Genomic DNA, 13,329 nt, shown 5'->3' on the forward strand with positions numbered 1-13,329 from the left:
CCGCAATTCAAAAACCCAGTAAAACCTTACTGACTGGATTTAAGTGTGTAGATACCTACTTGTTATGTTTGTTCATGTGGATTTAATGTCCACACTGGTGCTTTTCGTGTTACTATCTATAGTCAATACAAGGACAAATTTCTCAATTAATCAACAAACATCGGTCGAACCCTCTCAAATATTAAGTTTGATTTTTCTTCATAATTTATTTTTTAGCCATCTTGGAAAGCGGCTTGCGACGACGTGCGCTTATAGTTGATGCCAATTTAGGATTAATATAATACACATTTACCAACTAATACCCTACGACCACCAGTGCAGGAGGACACAGACGTTTACTTCCACTTGTTGTTGTCGTAGTCCCACTTGGACGAGAGACCGGTAACGGAACCGACCTGGAGGTCCAGCATACGCTTGAGCTGAGCCTTCTGGTGCTCGTCGTCGAAAGTGATTGGCACCTCATCGTACACGAAGGCCTTCATCAACAGCATGGCGATGACGCTCATCGACATGGCGATCAGACCGAAACCGAGGTGCATCTTCCACTCGCCGGTTGGGTACTTGATTTCGGCGAATGTCTGGCAGAACGACGCACGGTACAGGGCTTTCTTCTCCTGGACGGACAGCTTCTTCCAGTCACCCTTCTCCTTCTCGCGGAGGGCCTGCAAGGATAAGGTTGAATATTATTCATAAACTGACAGGTGTAATGACATCGCTGGCATGGTAGGCGGGGCAAGATGGATCATTCTACTTGATTTATTTATGTTTTGATTGATTTGAAGCTCAATGTAGCAACAATGGATATTGGCCCAGAATGAGAATTTAGCAGGAAAGATGCATTTAGAGCATGAAATTAAAACTTTAGAAAAAAACAAAGTGTTTTTTACAAAATTGTTCCTTACAATTGAGTTATTCGTTTGGTGTCAAATTGTACTAGGGTGGTTCTTATTACTATTGAAATAAAAAAAAAAAACATTTTTTTGGGCAAAATATAGGTTTACATATACTTCGGCAAAGTTGTAGCTAATTTTGAGCAACTTTAAAAAAAAAACTTTCGTATCGATTGAATTGACCAATTTAGAACAATTTTCCTCAATTAGGGTGTCTATAAAATTTTGTTTGCTCGCTTATTTTTATTTCGCATTTTTCAGCAAAGTTGTCGTCACAAAACTTTTAGTACCGTAAAACGGGGTAACATTGACAGTTTTTTAAAGTATATTTTATATAATTTTTCAGTGGCATCGCCTTAACCTCAATCTACCTGTGCACCAACTCTCAAAACATAAACAATTATCAAAATATTGCTTGCAATGGATAGATCTCGAGTTAACTAAAAGATTAAGTGTATTTTTCAACCGATTCGAGTATGAATATGGTATTAAATCTGTTTTTGAAAGTTGGTGCACAGGTAAAAAGTGAGGCTACGCGACGCCACATTTTTACAGCAATGAATGTTTTTCAAATTTTATATTTTTAAAACAAGTGCTGAGGATCTAAGAGTCAATTCGTTTGTAATATATTTAACGGAAATTAAAGTATGTGCACTATTTTTTTAGTTTTGTGACCGACCTTCAGTTTTTCGATTTGGGGTGACTTTGATAATGCTCGATGAATGTAGAAAAAATGGGTGAAACTCAAACAATTTAGTTCTTTATATATGAAATTTTGAATGAGTTTATAGTCAGAAAACATCATAAGCAATAAGAATACAACATTGAATTTGTGATGGCTATATCGGGAATTTCATTTCAAAAGTGATGTGCTTTTACAAACAGGCGAAAAACACGAAAATTGTTTTTAATATGTTTGTAAAATATGTCACACATACTTTATAAAAACTATAAACGATATCAACGGAAATACCCTAAGCTACAATATGGAACCAATGTTTCTAATTTGGAAAAAGTGCAGCGAATAAATTTAATCTTTACATTATACTATCAAAGTTACCCGCATTATCAAAGATACCCCGTTTTACGGTACTTTAAATGACGCAATTTTGGCTGAGCTGGACTTGTCGATCAAGAGCTATTCTCGATTACTTTTTCCAAGGGACGTATTAGCTTTTGTAAAAATGCATTTGATCGTCGATTTGGCGTAACTGGTAGCAGACCCGCACCTTCTAAAACTACCCTCAGATAGGAGTGTTAGTATGCGTGAGTGAACTACCAGTAACGTTAAACCGACGATCAAATGCATTGTTAACAAAAGCTAATACGTCCGTTCGAAAAAGTAATCGAGTACTCCTCGTCCTACATGAATAAAAAAGCAAGCAAAGAAAAAAGCGGCTCCATTAGCATGACCGAATCTCGCTGGTTGGGCCACCACCTCCGCCCAACTAACGAATTCGATTCGTTAATTGGGTCAACTGACAGAAGACTAAAATTTGTTGGGGCGTAGCGTATCCTTTGTTGCGGTTAAGAAGATTTAACAAAAAATAACTCGGATTGAAGCAAATTGCTTGAAACTTAGTAGAAAAAGTAAAATACTGATGTGCTTTTTTTCCTCTCTGTTCGGGACATAAGACCACTGCGACCAGTAATTTGATCTATTATAGTATATCCCGTGTCCTTAGTTTAGTGCATGTCGTATTACTCCATCACTATTGAGAAATGATGAAGTATTCGGTTTTGATACAGTTGTCATTCTTGCCTTCATCGCAAGGAATCGATTCTAACTGAAAGGTTCCGCTATTTATACCCTTCGGAGTTGGAACACCCTCCAAAGGCGCGCCCCTTTGTCAGTCAAAATTGGATTCCTTAACAAGAAAAACAAGCAATGACACCGATAATGACCATGCATCAGAACCCTAGTCTTAACCACTTCAAACTAGGGAACAACGATTAGAAGATTAGGAATCACATAGGTGAAGACTAACTAACTCATTTTTTCCTTGTTTCAAGATCATCCTCGGTCCAGGCAACCCGAGGACTTATCACTATCAACAAGGCATAAAAAGTAACAAGGACTAAGATGTGTTCCTTTGATTACTGAAAAATCCTGTTCCCCTAGTTTGAAGAAGTCAGGACTAGGAATCGGTGGTAGATCTTACATCCCGTAACGTACCACGAAAAGGTGATCTACCCACGTTACGGGACTGATGTGCTTAATATGCTTCTGGAATTTCAAATTAAATTCAAATGTTTCGATCAAGTATCATATGTTTGCACACATTACATTGAATGCGCAGTTCAAAACGCATATGCTTACCACTAGGAAGAGTTTATGGTTGATTGTCAAATCTATTTTGATATGAGATTTTGACATCCAGATGCATTTTAATTGGGTCATGGCCCAACTAGCGAACACCCAACTAACGAGACCCCAGCGAACGAATCTCCGCTGTATTGACGATTTTCTTATGAAAATACGCTTTTTCCAGGTTGGGGCAAACATAAAAAAATAAAGTGTGACAAAATTTGAAAGGACGAATGTTATTCTATATAAAATACATGTTTAACTTCTATAAAATCAATTTGACTTTGTTCATTTTTAAACATATACCTAGTTGGGTATAAATTCTTTAAAAAAAAGAGATACTAACCGAAATCTTCTGAAAGATTCTGGAGCTTCGAGATTTTTAAGGAGCTTTACTATCGGTGGAAGCATAGTTGTCCCATGTGTAAATGAAACTCCATATCACATGGAACAATTATGCGTTCACGAGCAGTTTGACTGTGATTTTTATTTATTATGTTAGGGGAAATGGCTCTAATATTGGCCTAGGGATCTAAGATTGAGCCCATCGCTTAAAATCGGCTATTTATCAATTTTATCTAGATGAACGCGTGATTGGGACGGTACTAATGGATATTTTTGGTCGCTATTGAAAATTTAGTCGATTGCTGAATTTATGGATGGGTCCAAATTAGAGGCATTTAGGCATCCATTCCTTCTTTTTCCTTTATTTAACGTCGGTCTCTGTTCCACAATCTAGTGCCAATCACCGACGGAACATCCATTCCATCCATAAACAAAATTAAGGCTCTGCGTTATGCGTTTATGGGAAGTAATGCCCAAAGGAACTCTGAGAAGAATCCCCAGGATTTTCTGGGAAGAAGCAAGAAAATTATAAATTGCCGGTGGTTGGCTCAGTGGGTTCTTATATGCTCATATCCGCTGCGTTCTGGTTGTAGAGAATGGATGGAACTGGTCTAGTGAAGTGAAATAACTTTCGTTCGCTTTAAAAGTTCATTTAAATAGTTTTCATTTAGTGTGTGAACACAAATCAATATCAATCAATAAGTGGAAGTTTTGTTGAACGCGTGATCTAATAGTTTAAAATGCCTTTGTTTTGGCAAAATGTATCTCTGAGTGCAATTCTCAGTAGACTTTAAGAGAAAAAAACTCCAGGGTCCAATGCTGACCTTTTTGGCATGACACATATCTGAATTCTCGGAAGATATCATAAAAGTAAATCCTTTACAATTCGGAGCGATTCCGAAGCGAATGAATCCATCTTTGGCCAAGGAAGAAAGGCTATCAAACGTGCTATATCTAGGGCTGAAGCATGGGCGTTGAGGCTTCAACCTGAAGCGAATTCGGACCATTTAAATGTGGCGGATGCTTTATCTAGGCTGATCGACAAGGCACAACTAGATGCGCCCTTCGATGAGAGTGACGAGAAACCAAAGAGTAGGTCACTCCGCACACCAATCTAGGGCCATCTTTTTTTTTCAGTTTGCCGACTGAGGCAAATATACTTAAGAATTTCATAAGACTCGACTTATGAACGACAAATATGGATCAGGGTGTCTACTCAATCCAAGGAATCAAATTCCCTGAGTTTTACAGGTTTTTCCAGGTCGGATGAAAAAAAATTCCAGGTGCATACAAATTATACACATTATTATTTTATCTATTAATCCATCTGGAATCCCTTTTATGTACTTATTGATTTATGTTATTTTCGATTGTTCAAACTTGGTCGTTGGTATTTATAAGTCGGCACAGCAAAAAGTTATTGAATATTACTGCAGAACAGATGCACATAGGTTGTTTAATATTAATTTGTACAATTTATGTTTAGTAAATGCACCAATAGTGGAGATACTTTAGTGCAATGTGTTCCTATGGTGGCTTATAGAGTCTCCCTAAGCCGCTATAGAAGTACATTGTACTAACGTAATGTACTTCTATAGCGGCTTAGGGAGACTCTATAAGCCACCATAGCAACACATTGCACTTAAGTACCTCCACTATTGGTGCATTTATTCTACACATAATTTGCGAAAAGAAATTATATCCAAGGGTGTAATATTGTATTTGGTTTTTGCAATCACATTAGTTATTCATACAGTAGCATGCATTACGTCAATCAATATTACATTCTTTTTTGGTATTTGTGTAGTATTTTTTTAATTCAAGAATATAAATATAAGTAAGAAGCCTTTCTATACTATTTCGATAAAACGATATATCAAAATTTGATAACAATATGCTTTCAAAAACAACATATCATTTTGATAATATGTTTGAGTTCAACTCTGTTTGGAAGATCAAGACAGAATAAATCATGGTTTCACATGTCAAAAATCTCTTAAGGTCCGTTTAGACTATCTGATTTCTTGGTCTAACTTTGACCGCCGCCATATTGAAAAATCTGCTCGAATTTACTTTCGACACACTTTGTCGAACCCCCCTGTTTGCACATGTCGAAAGAACTGCCAATTTAGATTTCAAAACAAAACTGTATCAGGAATCAAAAGTAAATACTTCCATCATGAATTACCGGAAAATTGCTCTAGTTTCGGCAGACGTATTTGCTTTTATTATTTTAAATAAAATGAGAAAAAGAAGGTGAACTTTGTGGAGTAGGAAATGGTTGCTCAGGAGGAACACCGGCTGGGATCTGGCTCATCTTGTCCATCAAGAGCTGCGATATGAAGATGAAAATGGATTTCAAAACTTCGCCAGGATGTCGATACCAACTTTAGACAAGCTAGTGGGAAAAGTTCTCACTAGATATACATGATTCTTTGATTTCTGAAAATTTCAGTTAACAACTCAATTCTGCAAGGTCTTCAAACCTTCTGACGTCCCTGAAGTTTTGTTTCTGTTCTCCGGTAAAATTTCTTTAAAGATCAGCAATCTTTCCTGACAATCTGTAAATTTCTCGGTAGTTCTACAGATTTATTTGAAACTCTGTGTGTTCTTCAGAAGTTCTGCAAATTTTCCTAAAAATCTACAAAGTTCCTGAATCTCTGGAGATTTAAGATCCTTGAAGATCAACAATTATCTCTGATGTTCACAAAATTTCTAATAATCTACAAACTTCTTGACAGTTCTGTAATTTTCTCTGCAGATTTTCATTATTCAATGAATATCTGCAAATATCTCTGACCATCTATACAATTTTCTAAAGAATTAAAAGATTATCTAGAAATTTTTGAGCTTTCCGGAAGTTTTAGGAAGTATTCTGAAGTTTTTCTAATTTTTCTGAAGCTGTGCAAATATCTCTAAAGATCAGCGAACTTACCTGAAGTTCTGTAAATGTCTTTCAAAATCCAAGAACCGCAGTAAAATTCTGAAAATTTATTTAAACATCTGCTAATTTTTCAGCAGATTTACGATCTATCCTCTGAACTTATCTGAAGATCCTTAAAATTATTTCAAATTCTGTAAAGTTTTCTGAAGTACTGTATTTCTGCTCTAAAGATTTACGAACTGCCCTGAAGTTCAATAAATTTCACAGTACATCTCCGAACTTTTCTAAAGTTCTTTAAATTTCTTTGTGGATTCTTGAACTAAAAATCGGCGAACTTTCCCGAAGATCTGTGAGTTTTTCTGAAGTTTTGCAAATTTTTCTAAAAACGTACGAACTTTCTGACGTTCTAAAGACTTCTCTTAAGGTCTACGGACTTCTTTTAAGGTCTACGGACTTCTCTGAAGTTCTTTAGATCTACACAGCTAAAAAAAGTAGTGTAAATTTCCGTTACTATCATATATCATATATATTAGATTATAGATCGTGTAAATTTATGAGACATGTCATGTAATATCCCATATATTGTATGCAACTATCCACTTTTGTTTGCAACATTTCTTGCAAGTTGCTAGTTTACGTGAAAAGGAAGTTTACATGTATGAATGTTTGCATGCATGGATGTTTACATCGCCAGTAAAATTCAGAATTTTTTGGCGTGTATCTATTTCCGAGTTCCATGGAGTTCTGCAAAATATTGTACTTTTGTACTTCGCTTGGGATTTGTTTTTGGAATTGAGGTGCTTTTCTGACACTTAACGAATTTTTCTGAAGATCTCACATTTGTGTGAAACTGTGAAGCTTTCTGTCAAATTCCTGCAAATATCTTTAAAGTTCTGTAAAGTTGTCTTAAGCTCCGTAGCTCAAGATCTACAAATAAAAACTTAAGGCTCAATAAATTTCTCAGTAAATCTGCAAACTTCTCTGATGTGTTGTAAATTCCTCTCGGGTTACCCTGAAGATTTGAAAATTTCGTTGAAGATTACCTCAAGTTGTCAAAATTTATCTGAAAATATTTGAGCTTCTTTGAAGTTTTAAATGTCTCTCTCAAGATCTAAAAATTTTCCTGAAATCGTGTAAATATTTTTTTTTAAACCGCCGAACTTCCCTGAAGTTCTACAATTTTTACTGAAGAGCCATTAACATTTCTGAGATTCTTGTGATTTTTTTCAGAAATCCTGTAATTTTTTTCAAAGTTCTGTAACTTTGTTCTGAAGATATACGAACTTTTCTGATGTTGAATAATGTTTCGAGGATCTCCAAACTTCTGTGAAATACTTTATATTTCACTGTAGATTCTTGGACTTGTCTGAAGTTATGCAAATTTCCCTGAAGATTTGCAAAATTTCGCTTATAGTTTTACAAATTGATTTGAAATTATTTTTGCTTGCTTGAAGTTTTGAAAATTTCTTTGAACATTTATCTGAAGATCTACGACCTCTCTTGTGATGTTGTTTTTTATGAATTTCTGTTAATTACTTTTAATTTGTTTGTAGTTCTGTTCTCAAGATCTACGAACTACCCTGTTTCCTTTTTACGACGATTTTGATCCTCCACATACAAATCAGCGAAGAGCGAGCGTGACAAGACTCTCTGAATGAACTTGTCTTGTTCGCACACGTTGTCTTAGATGTCAGATGCTTGTCAAATCCAGTGTCCTTAAGAAACGTTTCGAGAAACTGAACGAAAAACTTCTTTTGAATTACGAATGGAGTGATAATTGGAAAATTCCCTGAGTGGAACCAAAATTCCCTGAATATTCCAGGTTTTTCCAGAAAAAAAAAATTCCCTGTAAATTCCCGGTTTTCCAGGTTTTTTCAGGTAGTAGACACCCTGTGGATTTCATAAGCGCGACTTATGAAAGATTTTTGGCTAACATAACGTAGCTCTTATACGCCTTTAGCCATTCCATTTTCTTAAACGGTGAAAGATGAGTGGTTAACACACGAGCTCCGTAATCTCAACGTCCATGGTTCGGTTGCAGTCTGGAAATCAATGAAATTCATACTAATTTCTTGTGGCATAATTGCATAAGTGTTTCTTATGGAATTCTTACGTTCTTTTGTTTGTTTGTAAAAATACCCATCATGGCAACCCGGTATTTCTTAAATGTTTTGGTTTGAAATCGCAAGGGTAAATCGGTCTAGCGGCATTTCGGATTTAAATCTATAAGTGACCGAGAAGTGAATTGCTGGTCTGAGTTCCTCTGGTATATTTAATTTGAGGATGGTCCTGAATATACAGCGAAGCGTTCCAAGTGAATTTCTGAAATAATTCCATGATAGTTCCGGGAGAATACGAGCGAATTATGAGGAGAACTGCAATCGAATTTTCATGTGAAATCTCCGTTGATTATGTAATGGTCTATTCTGAGGTCTTCAGAACAACCTAAAAGTTCCCAAAATATTCCTGAAGTTAATGAAACTGCCTTGAAGTTCTATTTCAGTTTGAGATACTAACCTGATGCTCGCAATTCTTCTCACATAAATCTCAATAACTTCAGGAAATTCGCTGCGACTTACAAGGAGTTCCTTAGAATTTTGGGATATTCAGAGAATTTTCCCAAAATTCTAAGGAACTCCTTGTAAGTCGCAGCGAATTTCCTGAAGTTAATGAGATTTTTCTGATGTTATCTGATCGTCCTCGAAGTACTCGGAATTTCACTGAATATAATAAAACAATCTAAAACTATCTGAATTTCTAAGAAGTTCTCTGAAATTTCTTGAAAATATCGGTGCATGCAATACTTGCTGGAACTTCGTTGATGTTCTCTAATCAACTTAGCTAAATTTTCAAAATTGTATAGATCTTGAAATTTCCATGATATAAAACCCTTGAAATACTCTCACATTTTCCGGATATTCATATAATTTGTATTGCGGTCCAGAAATTTTCTCTGAGCAAAACTGAAGTTTCCGGAAATTCCCAGAAATTTTCATTTAAGGTTTCTAAAATTTCCTTGAATTTTTTTTTAATTAACCACTTCATTCGAGCAGATAAAATGACGTTTACTACCACTCGAACTTTGAAACATAACATTATTTTGATATTTTTTCTTCTAGAACCTCGAGAAAAGTAGCCAAATTAGAGCGTTTCATAAAAAAGAGAAATTAGTTGGTCCAGTTTTGTGAAATCACTGGTAGAAAGTCACACCAAAACTGCTTGACAAAGTGGTCAATTGGGTTCTTTAATTCTTAAAAAATATATCGGTTTTTATATATCATCTGAAAGAGCTTCGTTTTCTGAGCACAGTGATATTTTTTTCGAACCCACACACTTTCATCTTGATTTTTAAATCAAGATTTAAAGCAAAATAATAACTTCACTGTTTGACACTAAACAGACAAACTGACAGCTCGCTCCCATACAAAGTGACACGTAGGAGCGCTAATAAGGTGATTTTTGCAAATGTAATCGTTCTTATTTAAAATAGTTCCAGTGTACCAAAATTGATGAAATTTTGGGTTTGGGTTCCATTTACGAATATGCATTTACCTAATACCCTTAAAGAACCCAATTGCCCTTTAATTCTATCTATATCTGTTTGATGTTCTTGGAGCTTCCTTAAAGCTCTCAATTCTAATGAAGATCTCGGTTCTGCTTTAAAATAAATGGAATTCTCGTAAACACCTGGATTTTCGTTAAGTTCCTGAAATATTTATGAAGTTTTCATAAATTTTCTGAAGGTTCTCTGTACTTATTTATTTCAGCACATCATGGAATTACCCTGAATTTGTCTAAACTCCCGCTTATAGATTTTCAAACCAATCTAAACTACGCAAGATTAAGAAAGACTAAGTGTGGGTTGTACTTAATAGGCCGGAGGTCTTAAGTTAACTTAAACTATGCATAGAGATAAGTTAGTGAACCAGAACCTGGACTAACACTTGCGTCTACCCGGAGGAGGCCCCGGATACGACCACCCATGTGACTCTAGAGTATCGCACGAGCTGACGAGTGCAACAGGAAGGGCATTATGTATATAGCAAATATATTATATTAACAATATGATCCATTCATGCCTTTTCCAAACATTGCAATGACGACCCGAAACATATTGCTTCACACACCATCTAGCGTTGAAAAAGGTCAGCAAGAATCATACAATTACATCGAGGGCGTGAATATAGCACTTATTACAAAAATAAAATTTAAATTAATTTAATTAATTACGTTTCGTATATTATATGAAAATTTGTCGGACGTGTCACTGTTGTCGTCAAATAAAATAATATGCGGAAATACATACATTTGAAATATTATGCAAATTTTCAATTGGTTTACCCCTTGGGAAGATAAATAAATACAGTGGTAGCCTTTTTGGCCACATAGGCGCTTTCATCGCTAAAAATTCGGTTCGCCAGCTAAGCGAAAGAGTGGATCACATTGTTAATATAATATATTTGTATATAGTCTAGGGGGTTTGTCCCTAGATACGCCGACTTAGCGGAACGCACGGTTTATGCACTGAACAATTATTATTACAACTACAAGAAGCAAGACAGTTATGAATTGAATTCCCATATAGTTCTTAGAATAATTTCATGGGAGTTATGGAAAGGACATCAAGGAGAATTCCTAGGTGATTCTGAGTAAAATTTTATGGGCATCGTGAGGAGAATAGCAAGTGATTTAAAAAAAATAACTGCAACAGAAATGTGGGGAAAATTCATTAACAGAATTTAAAGGGTGCTCTGAGGATAATTTCTAGGAGAATTCCTGAGAAGAGTTTTCTAGTCTAGTCTACAATTACTAGGAGTCCCGAGAAGTTTTGAAAAATATTTACAGGGTAGACCTAAATAAGTGACGCATGAATTAAGGATCGAATCTCCCATGGAAATATAAATTATTTTAATGGTTCTCTTCTACTCTCTTTATTACATTTTATAGGTTAAATGTACATATTTACATTTCGATTCTATCGCCTTTTGCTTTAATTAGTCGCTTCGGAAAGGCATTACAAGCGGCACGCAGTTGATTTTCGGGAATTTCATCCCATATCTTTTGTATAGTAGCCTTGAATTGTTCTATACCCATTGATTTGAGATCCCGAAAATGTGCTTCCATGATTCCCCAAATAGATAAGGTTTGCATCTGGCGAAGAAGCTGACCAGAATTCATTAGGAATAAAATCTCGCAAATTTGGTTACAGGACTGAAAACTTCGAACAACTCGAGTGAAACCAAATTATGCTGATGCCTATTGACAGCTCTTCCTGCTCGTCTATGATTAAGCTTGGTACATGCCGGAAGAGCAAAAATCGAAGATAATAAATTTAGCTGACAACCAGGATGACGTCGTCGACCCAGCAGCAGGCCTCGCACCCATTGGCCTTTAGCATTTGAAAGTCGCTCTACACGGCGACAGAAAACCGCCGACCAAGTCGAATGGAAGAGGATTCCCGTTCATCGAAGTTACAACTAGGTAACACGGTCTGTAATCCAGTAAGTATCAATTAGTACCACAGTTAACTGCACGAACATGACTTCAAGAGTAATTTGACTATAATAGATAATAATTATTTGCCTGAGATTTAAATAACCTGTTTTAGTCCAAATAGTTCTACAGAAGAAACCTTTTCAGAATTCCATAAAAAAAATCTGATCTTGATTTCTTAACATTAACATCATACAACACTCCTTATTGTTACTATTATTAAAGATAACTGCTAGCTAACCAGTTCTTAAGAGGCATTTTTTTTTCAATAAAAATTATCTTTTTACAAAGGAGTGAACAATTAGCGGAAAAAAAACTCATCCAAAAAGTACACCAAAGAACGTCAATTCTTCATAACGGTGCATTCTTATGCCCGCACTATCAGCTGTGCTGTAACACCGCACCCATCCCATCCGTAGAAAGAAAAAAAAATAAGTTCACTCACCTGAACGTCGGGTGTCACTTCCTTGAAGCGGATTGGCGGCATCGGGTAGTCGATGCGGTCAGCGTACACCGGCATACCGTTCCAGCCGTGGCCGACGACCTCGCGCTTGCCAATCTTCTGGAGAATCATATCGTGCGAGAAGCGAACGCCCATCTTCTGACGAAGGGCATTGCGGAGCACCACCGAAGCCAGGTTTACGTTGGCCATCTCGATCCGTGTTGGTTCTGTTGGAAAAAGAAAAGAAAATACCAAGATTAGATAACTTCCAGAGCCGGGTAGAATCATATGATCACACTTCTTATTTGCTTTGAAAGTCAGTGATTGGATGTAATGTCAAATACCAAGACGACTGCAAGCACAGCAGAAGTGGCTACTTTGCGCAGATAGGAAAATTTGTTATGTAATCGATAGGGAATTATTACACCAATTTTTCCGGTGATAATTACACCGAAGTTTCTGTTTTAACTGGTTCAAAACTATAGCAAACGATTCTTAGGCGATAGCATTTACAAAGAGAACTGAGAATTATAAAACTAAGGTGAATAAATTTTGCAAATTCTAACCCTAAACTTGCGACAGATTCTGTATACAACACTTCTTACACAACTCATTTGATAAACTCCAAAGAACATAATGTAAGTAAATAACATAATAGAGACACCTTCGATATCAGCTGCAAAATGTTAACAATAAACAAATTTATAATTTCCAAAACCACCGAAAGAAAACTTTTTAGAAGCACTCACCTTCGCAGAATTTGTGACCGAATTGAAAATGTTGAAAGAAAAATCACCACTACTTGCGAGCTACAGTCCCAGCCAAACGCACAGAACACGGCTTGCGTCAAATATTTTCACACGCGCTCGATCTGTCATCGAAATGTCACACGTGCTCAGAGTTGCCAGAATTAATTTTCGAAAATCGAAATTATCCGTTCACAGAAAACTGAGTTTATCGGTATTTA

General features: G+C 36.1%; 1 protein-coding gene across 1 annotated transcript; it reads right to left on the bottom strand.

Moving 5' to 3' along the window:
* Nucleotides 1-220: 220 nt before the first annotated feature.
* Nucleotides 221-12,589, bottom strand: LOC135707553 (cytochrome c oxidase subunit 4 isoform 1, mitochondrial-like). The gene is made up of 2 exons (XM_065229398.1): nt 12,366-12,589; nt 221-662 (listed from the first exon to the last, which is right to left on the bottom strand). Exons 1-2 carry the CDS (start codon nt 12,570-12,572, stop codon nt 336-338), a joined length of 534 nt encoding a protein of 177 aa, XP_065085470.1. The 5' UTR covers nt 12,573-12,589; the 3' UTR covers nt 221-335.
* Nucleotides 12,590-13,329: the final 740 nt, after the last annotated feature.

The sequence above is a fragment of the Ochlerotatus camptorhynchus genome, unplaced genomic scaffold, assembly GCF_037179485.1.
Source record: "Ochlerotatus camptorhynchus isolate MF236.1 unplaced genomic scaffold, CSIRO-AGI_Acam_v1.1 ptg000024l, whole genome shotgun sequence".
Classification (NCBI taxonomy): Eukaryota; Metazoa; Arthropoda; class Insecta; order Diptera; family Culicidae; genus Ochlerotatus; species Ochlerotatus camptorhynchus.

Bases quoted from the DNA above. Each gene is read 5' to 3' on its own strand.
- LOC135707553 (XM_065229398.1), bottom strand. From the start codon at position 12,572: ATGGCCAACGTAAACCTGGCTTCGGTGGTGCTCCGCAATGCCCTTCGT. The intron at 663-12,365 runs GTGAGTGAACTT...TTATCCTTGCAG, and splicing joins AAGTGACACCCGACGTTCAG to GCCCTCCGCGAGAAGGAGAA.